This window comes from Myodes glareolus, chromosome 7 (assembly GCF_982192425.1).
Source record: "Myodes glareolus chromosome 7, mMyoGla1.1, whole genome shotgun sequence".
In the NCBI taxonomy this organism is placed as follows: Eukaryota; Metazoa; Chordata; class Mammalia; order Rodentia; family Cricetidae; genus Myodes; species Myodes glareolus.
This window is the reverse complement of record NC_142032.1, coordinates 102,666,317-102,675,994: the sequence shown is the minus strand read 5'-3', so window position 1 is coordinate 102,675,994 and position 9,678 is coordinate 102,666,317. Positions and strand designations below refer to the sequence as shown.

At 46.5% G+C, this 9,678-nt stretch overlaps 1 protein-coding gene across 2 annotated transcripts; it reads right to left on the bottom strand.

Moving 5' to 3' along the window:
* Positions 1 to 807: 807 nt before the first annotated feature.
* Folr2 (folate receptor beta) lies at positions 808 to 6,323 on the bottom strand. 2 transcript variants are annotated; one of them, XM_048429499.3, is made up of 5 exons: positions 6,192 to 6,323; positions 4,029 to 4,185; positions 1,564 to 1,752; positions 1,339 to 1,474; positions 808 to 1,236 (listed from the first exon to the last, which is right to left on the bottom strand). In XM_048429499.3, the coding sequence occupies exons 2-5, from the start codon at positions 4,173 to 4,175 to the stop codon at positions 950 to 952; spliced, it is 759 nt and encodes a 252-aa protein (XP_048285456.3). In that variant the 5' UTR covers positions 4,176 to 4,185; positions 6,192 to 6,323; the 3' UTR covers positions 808 to 949. The 2 variants fall into 2 exon arrangements, with proteins under 2 accessions (XP_048285456.3, XP_087764774.1); XM_087908648.1 differs by having other exon boundaries at positions 4,029 to 4,181; positions 6,192 to 6,317.
* Between the last annotated feature and the right edge of the window lie 3,355 nt (positions 6,324 to 9,678).

Genomic DNA, 9,678 nt, shown 5'->3' with positions numbered 1-9,678 from the left:
TTCCTCTGTATCCTCAGTCGGGTTCCTAACGGACTCTCTTCCTCTTCCGGGGAACCCAGGCCCAGTCTATCTACATCACGTCCCTCTTCCTATTTCCAGTTTTCCCATCGTAAGCGGAGTACGGAGATAAGCAGACACATGGTGGGAATAGGGAGGTGTGTTTTTATTTTGTTGGAGACAGTGTCTCTCTCTCTTTTTTAATTTATTATGTATACAGGGTTCTGCCTGCATGTATGCCTGCAGGCCAGAAGAGGGCATCAGACCTCATTACAGGTGGTTGTGAGCCACCATGTGGTTGCTGGGAACTGAACTAAGGTCCTCTGGAAGAGCAACTAGTGCTCTTAACTGTTGAGCCATCTCTCCAGCCTGGAGACAATGTTTCTTATATCCCATATTGGCCTCAAATTCTCCATGTAGACAGCGATGAGACTGAGCTTCTTATCCTCCTACCTTCTCCCAAGTGCTGGGATTGCAGGCCTATGCTAACACCCTTTAGGATAGAACCTAGGGCTTCTGAATGCGAGACAAACACTCTTCCAACTGAGTTACAGTCTCAGCCCATGAGGGGATAATGTTTGGGAACTATATAAATAGGAAACCCTGGATCTGCCTCTCACTTGGGGCCCCAGAAACAACTAGATTCCTACAGACTACTAATGCATAGACACTTAGTTCATCTACCTTCTGGGAGGAGGGAACTAACTACGAGCTTTTATATAGTGACAAGGGGCATTCAAACATTCTATTTGCTCTGACCCCAAAGGATCTGTCCCCACCCACCCACAAACTCACAATGACTACAATTCATTAGACCTAGATGTGTCACAGATTTATTAGAAATGACTGTTGAAGGAAGCCTGAGCCCCATCGTGGAGCAGGGACTGGACGGCAGAGAAGTGAGATGGACGCAGGCTTAGGACTTCCTCATTCTTGATAGAGAAGACTGACCTCAGCCAAGGAGCCAGAATGACAGCACTGGCGCCAGGCTGGGCACAAGAGGCACCACTGACCGGGGAACAGCCCCAGCCATCACAAGGGAAGCATAGAATGCCGCCACCTCCTCATTGGGATTGCCCTGGGCTGGGTCGAACCACATCTGGATGCAGCGGCCGCTCCCTCTGCTGTAGTTGCTGACCTTGTAGGAGTGGCTCCAGAGACCCTCACAGAGGCTCGCTGGTGTGGGGAAGTAGTGCTGAAACGTGCGGCAGGCTGCGGTGCCCGGGCACTTGTTAATGCCTGCAGCAGAATCACGGTGGGCACAGGCCTTCAGCCCGAGGGTCCAAAGTCTTTAATCTCCTTTTTCCACACCCTAACTCCATCTGACCCTGTGGCCCTTACCTGAGGTCCAGTCCCAGCCTTTATGCCAGTCTGTCTTGCAGGTAAATGAGTTGCGACAGGCTTCCCACCACTCCTGACAGTCCTCTTTGCACAAGGGAACATCCAGGAAACGCTCTTTACGCCAGCTCTGGTCCACCTGGGTAGAGGGGATGCTGGCAGCTATAGCTGTAAAGAAACTGAGTCCAAGGGTGCCCTCCTGACGTGTGTGAGGGAAGTTCCCATTACCTGCTGAATCCAAGGCCCCAGGTTGGGGGAGCACTCATACAGACAGGTGTCTTGGATGAAGTGCCGCTTGCAGGCAGGGGTCATCTTGCCACAGTGATCCCAGTTGAAGTTGTACAGACGGGAGCTGTCTCTGTGTATCTCCTGGCTGGTGTTGGCTGAGCAGCAGGCATTTCTCTGCCATGGAGTACACTAGTGGGGAAAACGCAGGGCTGAGTCTCTGTACCTACTCTGTATTCCATGTAAGCGTCCAGCCGTGCTTCACTTGGTCCTCACTTCCTTGCCCCAGATACGCTGTTCTGTGAACACTTCCCACAGAGGCCCCTCTCTTCCCTTCTCCAGGGAGATTCAGTTACCATAATATGATGTCGAAACTAGAGGAGCGTTGTCTTTGAGATAATAGTTCTCATTTATATAGCACCTCACACTTTATAAAAACTCTTTTCAAAAAAACAAAGCCGGGCAGTGGTGGCACACACCTTTAATCCCAGCACTCGGGAGGCAGAGGCAGGTGAATCTCTGAGTTTGAGGCCAGCCTGGTCTACAAGAGCTAGTTCCAGGACAGGCTCCAAAGCTACAGAGAAACCCTGTCTCGAAAAATCAAACTAACAAACAAAAACTCTTTTCATCTGGGCATATTGGCAACATGCCTGTAATCCCAACATTCAGGAGGCTGAGGAGGGACGATCATGAATTCAAGACCAACCTAGACAACATGGATGAGACTATCTCAAAAACAAAAAATCTAGGTGGTGTTGGTGCACGTCTTTAATCCCAGCACTCTGGAGGTAGAGGCAGGTGGCTCTCTGTGAGTTCGAGGCCATCCTGGCAGCCTGGTCTGCACAGTGAGCTCCAGCCTTTACATTTGTTCATTTTAAAAAGAAAACAAAAACAAAGCAGGCCAATGAGATAGCTTGGTGAGTAGAGAAGGCGACTGCTGCCAAGTCTAAGGACCAGAGTTCAGTCCCCAGGACATACATGACCGAGAGAACTGACTCCTGCAACTTGTCCTTTGACTTCCTCACATGTGCTATGCATGTATGTGCGCTTCCATGGGCAAGCATGCCACACATACACACATAGTAAATACATGTAATAAAGGTCGAATATCATACTCTGTGCTCTGATGGGTTCTTTACTATTTTTTTAAATTTCATGTGTGTGCTACATGTATGTATGAGCAAATCAGAAGAGGGCATCAAATCTGGAACTGGAGTTATAGGTAGTTTTGAGCTGCCTTGTGCATGCTGGAAGTTACATTCTTCAATCCAGTCTTCCACAGCAGCAGTAAGTACTCTCAACTGCTGAGTCATCTCTCCAGTCCTGTGTTCAAACTATATAGAATAGATACACATCAATACTGTTATACATATACTAATCTGTATTAGTATATATTAATAATAAAATAATTACTATATAAAAATATTAACATATAGTCCTAGGATAGACATATCCCAGTGCTCCTGGGATAGACATAGCAATCAATAATAAAATAAACTGTCAAAATAAATAAATATAAATAAGTTTTTTTTTTTTTGCTTGCTTGTTTTTGAGGCAAGGTCTCACTCTACTTTTGGCTGCCTTGGAGCTCTGTAGACCAGGCTAGCCTTGAACATATAGAGATCTTCTAGTCTCTGCCTCCTGAGTGTTGGGCTTAAAACTGTGTGCCACCTCACCTGGCCACGTTTTTGTATTTGTTTTTAACTTTAAATTTCTTTCTTTTTTTTTTAATATTTATTTATTTATTTATTTATTATGTATACAATATTCTGTCTGTGTGTGTGCGCCTGCAGGCCAGAAGAGGGCACCAGACCCCATTACAGATGGTTGTGAGCCACCATGTGGTTGCTGGGAATTGAACTCAGGACCTCTGGAAGAGCAGGCAATGCTCTCTTAACCTCTGAGCCATCTCTCCAGCCCCTAACTTTAAATTTCTTTCCAGAATATAAAAGAGTATTTAAACATTTTTGTTACAAAAAGGCCACACTGAATTTCCAACTGTTAGCATAAATGTTTATAAATGGTGTGAATAGCAGTCCACACCTGTGGCTCTCATAGAGGGCCTTCCCACTTCTGTGTTTGGCCCTCTGGCTACTGAGGGTAGAAACCATCTCTCCCGTGGTTTCTCACCCTCCAGATTTCTAAAGCAGCTCTCTCCCTAGTCCTCCCCGAACCCTGCCAGAGGGCTGGGTGACTGACTTCTGTGCTTCCATGGACTCTAATTTGAGCGTCCAGACATTATCATCGCATGTCCTCTAGGTAGAAGCTCAAAAGAACAGTGTACCATAGCCACCACCGTGTCCTCTTTGGAGAGCCTCAGAAAAGCACCACACTGCTTTCCCGGCTCCACCACATCACCTCCATCTCCAGCAGTCCAGCAGCAGCTCAGAGTGTGTGTTGGGGGGTCTGGCTGCTCACCACACCCACCCTGACTTCCTCCTCCCTGATGACACTATGCTCATCAGAACCTGGTCATGCAGCTTGTCCTCAGGGCCTGGCCTTGTCTTGTGGTGCTTGGCATCCATGCAGGTGTTGAGCAGGTCTGCTCTGTCCCGGGCACTGCATGTGGTGGCTATGCAGACCAAAAGCAGCACTGGTGTCTGTTTGTAGGCCATGTCTTTCTGTCTGTGCAGAGGGAGCTATGGTTAGGGAGACGTAGACACCCCCTTGTTCCCTGTGGGCGTGTCTCATTCCTTCCCCACCTCAGACTCTCTGTCCCTACAGTGAAAGGTAAGGTCAGACCCTGCTCCTTCACCACTTGGACCCTGAGGCTCCCTAAGCCTGGAACAAAGATCACCAAGAATGCTCTCTGACCCCATGGCACAGGAGGTTTATAAAAGAAGCTGGGCTTCCCAGGCTGGAAGAAATGTGATGCCCCATGCCCCCATCTTCTTTCCGGACTCTTTGACATGTAGTTCAGTGTTCAGGTCCCTGAATGCTTGCTACCTTGAGAAAGGCCAGGACACACAGATCCTTCATCCTGTCACAAGCTAGTTCTCTGCACTCAGCCTGTGTCAGCTGGGTCATCATGTCAGACTAGAAATCCTGTTAGCCCTGGGGGAGATGGTGACCCAGCCCTGCCGAGTTCTCCAGATTGGCAGTAGGATCAAGTGACATACCCTGCAGGATGGTGTTTGGTCAGAGGGCACAGAAAGGGAAAGAATGGAGCTTTCTAAAGCTTTGCTTTCCTATTTTCCTTCCCTGTTCTCCAAAAGCCCTGCACCCTAGCCTGACCCAGCTTCTGCGGCAAACGCACCAGACCCTTGCTAAGCTCTCAAAGAAAACACACAGAACAAATTCAGCTGCAATTGGCAGGACATACCTATAATCCTCATATATTGAAGAGGGGGATGAGGCAGAGGAATTGTGGGGTTTAGGTCAGTCTGGGCTACATAGTGGTAACTCCCCCACCCCAAAGTAATGACCTAAGCCGAGGGACAGTGTAAAAGTCTCTCTTGGGGCTGACAAGGTGAAATGTGTGTAAAGGCACTTGCTACCAAATTGACCTGAGTTCAATCCCTGTGATAGCAGTAAAGAACCGGCTCCCATGTGCATACGTCCTCAAACACATTCAGTGGATCCATAAACGGGAGGCATTGTTAAAGATTTGGATTTTAAAAACACATACATGCATACACACACACATACTTACATAAACATCCCCTTGTTAGAGCCAACTCAACTAACACTTGGGGTCATAGGAAGAACCTGGGGAACACGATGATCCCTTCTCTGCTCCCTCCCGCCTTCACCTCACCCTGGCAGATCTTCTCCTTCAGGGCTCCCTCTGTGGAGCACCTAAGGGTTGCTGCAGGAGACCAGCCCCTTCCCCTTGCCGTCTCTGCAGCTTACCTCCCAAGGCTCTACCTTCAAGGGACAAGTTTTCCCTCCAGTTTCTTCTTTGAGTCATTCACCTTCCTCACAAAAGCCAGAATGATCTATCTCTGTTTTCTTTTTCCTTTCTTTCTCTCAGTTTCCTTTCTTGTTCTTTTTCTTAATAATTTTTTTATGTGCATTAGTGTTTTGCCTGCATGTATGTCTGTGTAAGAGTGTCAGATCCTCTGGAATAGGAGGTTACAGACAGGTGTGAGCTATCATGTGGGTGCTGGGAATTGAATCTGGGTCCTCTGCAAGATCTATCAGTGCTCTTAACCACTGAACTGTCTCTCTAGCCTCTTCTTGTTCTTTTTTTTTTTTTTTTTAAGACAGGGTCTCTGTGTAGCTGTAGGTGGCCGTGAACTTGCTATGCAGACCAAGCTGGCCTGGAGCTCACAGAGTTCATCACTCATCCACTGCTCCCGGTCAGGTACATGCCACCACACTTGCCTTCTTTTCTTACTTTATTTTCCTTTCTGTAGAACTAGTCATGTAGTCACGGACCCTAGAGCCTTAAAAATACTAAAATACTTAAAAATGCTCTTCCACTGAGCTACATTCCCAGGCCAGAGATTTTAGATTTATTTTTATTTTAATTATAAGTAGGCAAGTGTATCTGCGTGTGGAGATGCACATGTGGGTGCAGGTGCCCATGGGGGTGAGAGCACTCTTGCAGACAGAGATAGGTCCCTTCTTTGAACAAACCGCCCAGTCCCCCAATGTCCTTGTCATCCTTCCCACTTGGAATATCTTACCTGAATGTCCTTGCCTTCTGGGAGCACACAGAGGAGTGTCCACGTTGGCCTGACCCTAGGCTAGCAACAGCTCAGAGCCTGGGCGGTCCCCACAGTCTTTGTCCGCAGCCGAGCACGGAGGATAAATGCTTTGGTAAACACAAAATGAAATATGCCCATCACTTCCGTTCTTCCTTCTCTTGCAAACCCCACCCTCTTCAGGGCTCCTGAGTCCATCATCTAGTCTCTGCTGTTTTCATTCATCTCTACTTTTGTTTCCCCGTTTTGTTTTTTCGAGACAGGGTTTCTCTGTGTAACAGCCCTGGCTATCCTGGAACTCTCTCTGTAGACCAGGCCGGCCTCGAACTCACAGAGATCTGCCTGCCTCTGCCTCCCAAGTGCTGGGATTAAAGGCGTGCATCACCACTACCTGGCCTTTCTTTTTAAAAAAGTATGTTTTTGTTTTTACTTATATATGTGCCCCGTGTATGTGGGTATCCACAAAGAGCAGAAGACAGCATGAGATCCACTGGAGCTGGGTCACCCTAAATGACTGCTAGAAACCAAACTCTAGTCCTATGAAAAACAGGAGGTACTTGTGACTGTGGAAGCCTCTCCCCAGCCTCCTTTCTGTACTTCACACACTCAACATCCACCAATACCTGGACCACTGCCCATCCCTGAGGGAATCCGAAGTTTGTACATACTGCAGGTGCTTCTTAGGACAAGGCTGGCTTTGGTGCTAAACCCCGGCTGAGAAGAAACCAGGCTGTAAGATCATGCCAATAGGGCCCTGCGAGAAATCCACCCCTTTCAAAGCTTTCGGGAGTCCCTAGACCTTACCAGGCTGTAATTGGCGCCACAAAACATTTTGAGAATTATACATGTAAAAGCCTGGCACATCCTTCATAGGCATGATTTCTGTCAGCTTAAGTTGAGAGTGGACACAGGTAGAAGCTGACAGATTTTCCCCCCTATACAGAAAAACTTAAATTGTCTTTCTTAACCATTTTTATAGATTTTTTGTTTGCTTGTTTGTTTGTTTTTTGAGACGGGGTTTCTCTATGTATCTTTGGTTGTCCTGAAGCTCACTCTGTAGACCAGGTTAGCCTCGAACTTGCAGAGGTCTGCCTTCCTCTGCCTCCTGAGTGCTGAGATTAAAGGCATGTGCCACCAATCCTGGCTTAGATTTATTGTTGTTGTTGTTATAATATGCCGTTACCACCTGACTGTTTATTCTTATTTTATGTCTATGAGTATTTTGCCCTTGGAGACCAGAAGAGGGTATGGGATCCCCAGAACTGGAGTGAGAGATGGTTGTGAACTAATTCGTCGATGCTGGTGATCCAACCGAGACTTCTGCACGAGCAGCAAGTGCTCTTAACATAAGCCATCTTTCTCCCCCATCTTAACCCTTTAAAACTACTTTGGTCGTTAGTGGCCATTCGAGTCACTTTGGAGCCCAATCTCCCTAGCCTTTGCATCCTGCAGAACGGATACTCTAGAACTAGACCTGGAGGCACACGCCTGTTATCACAGCAACTCAGAGGCTGAGGCAGGAGGATCACAAGTTCAAGGCCAGTATAGGTTGCCTATAAATTCAAGGCAAGCATGGGAAACTTAATGAAACTGTTTCAAAATGAACTCCCGGAGCTCATCAAGGGGGTGGAGCTGTCTCCGCCTCCCCAGTGCTAGGGCTGTAAGCCTTCACCACCGTACCCATGTTTTTCTTTATATCTAGGAATGGGATTTAGGTCTTCATATTTTTTTACAAGCATTATAAAAATTAAATAAATAAACAAATAATAATAATGTAATTTGGTAGTTCTGTAAATCAGACAACTCTTTTCACAATCAGAGTGTATGACTGTTATGTGGGGATTTTTGTAGTTTTTGCTTTTGTTTCTTTTTTTGTTTTATTTCAAGACAGTGTCTCATTAAGTAGCCCAGTCTAGCCTCAGATGTCTTGCCTTGGCCTCCTGGGATTTCAGGCATGTTCTACCTTGCTGGCTAGTTGTGCCTGTTTATTTAGTGATTTTCATAGAATAATTCTATAAAATCTATTTTCTTTGTCCTGTGTGCTCAGTGAAGTTTCTGCCTGGTTAATTTAGAAGTCAACTAATATGCTGGGCGATGGTGGCACACACCTTTAATCTCTGCATTCGGGAGGCAGAGGCAGGCTGACTTCTGTGAGTTCGAGGCCAGCCTGATCTACAGAGTGAGTTCCAGGACAGCCAGGGCTGTTACACAGAGAAAATCTGTCTCGAAAAACAAACAAACAAAAAAGTCAACTAATAATCAAACTGGCAATTCCTTGTATGCCTCAAACCATAAGCTTCTTCCCCTTCCTCAGGGCTCTGCATGTTGGCTGGACCAGTTGTTCTGTGTCTGGCAGTCGACTCTGCCTTTGCCTTCTCTTCCTGACAGTGCCATCCAGCCTCAGGGTCCCTGAAGCTGAGTGTCTTCTCAGGCCTTCCTAGACATTTAGGTTAGTGAATGAATGTCTGAACTTTTGGATCCCCAGGGATGCTCCAGAGCTTTTCAAAGGGCCCTGTACACATCTCATTCCCTTTAAGTCTTTTGGTTAGCCTCACGTTTACCTTTTCCTTCTTCCTGCCTTTGACAGTTGGAAGGTGAAACAATTTGTTGCTGATGGTTTGTGCAAACATTATAGAATTTTTCACCATGTGAGCTACAAGCAGGGTCAAATAAGGACTAGTCCTGTGAATGGCAGCTAAGTTTACTTATTTTATTCTACTAATTTTGAGACAGGATTTCATTATATTCGCCAGGCTGACCTCTAATTCCCAAGTTCAACTAGTCAATAGATAGGGACTTCATGCACTGACCATGACTCCTGGAATGAATGAGACTTTTAAGGGGGCAGCCAAATGGATTAAAGAGTATGATCTACAGACAGGGCTTTGGGGAGGCTCCAAACCTATTCTGCCCCCTCTAGTGGCTGCCATGATCTTGATTTTCACAGCTGCGTTAGTGAGACTGTTGATTTTGAAAGCTTCTAATGTATAGTTTCCAAAAAAAAAAAAGTAAAAATGCCACACAAGGTACACTGTGCCTACTGAGATTCAGCCTGCTTGCCTGCTTTTGCTTAAGATTTGAAAATTTTTTATATAGTTGTGTGTGTGCGAGCCTGAGTATGTATGTATGTATGTATGTATGTATGTATGTATGTATGTATGTAGCACAAATACCTGGTACCAATTTCTGTCTCAGTTTCTTTCTATATCTATGATAAAGCACATGACCAAAAACGACTTGGTGGGGTAGGAGGGACAGCTCAGCCATTGAAAGCACTGGCTGCTCTTCCAGACGACCCGGGCTCAATTCCCAGCACCCTCATGGCAGTTCACAGCTGTCTGTAACTCCAGTTCCAGGGCTTCTGACACCCACACACAGGCGTACAGGAAGGCAAAACACCAGTGCACATGAAATAAATAAATTCCATCTTACAGTGTCCATCTTCCATCATGGAAGTCAGGGACTGAGG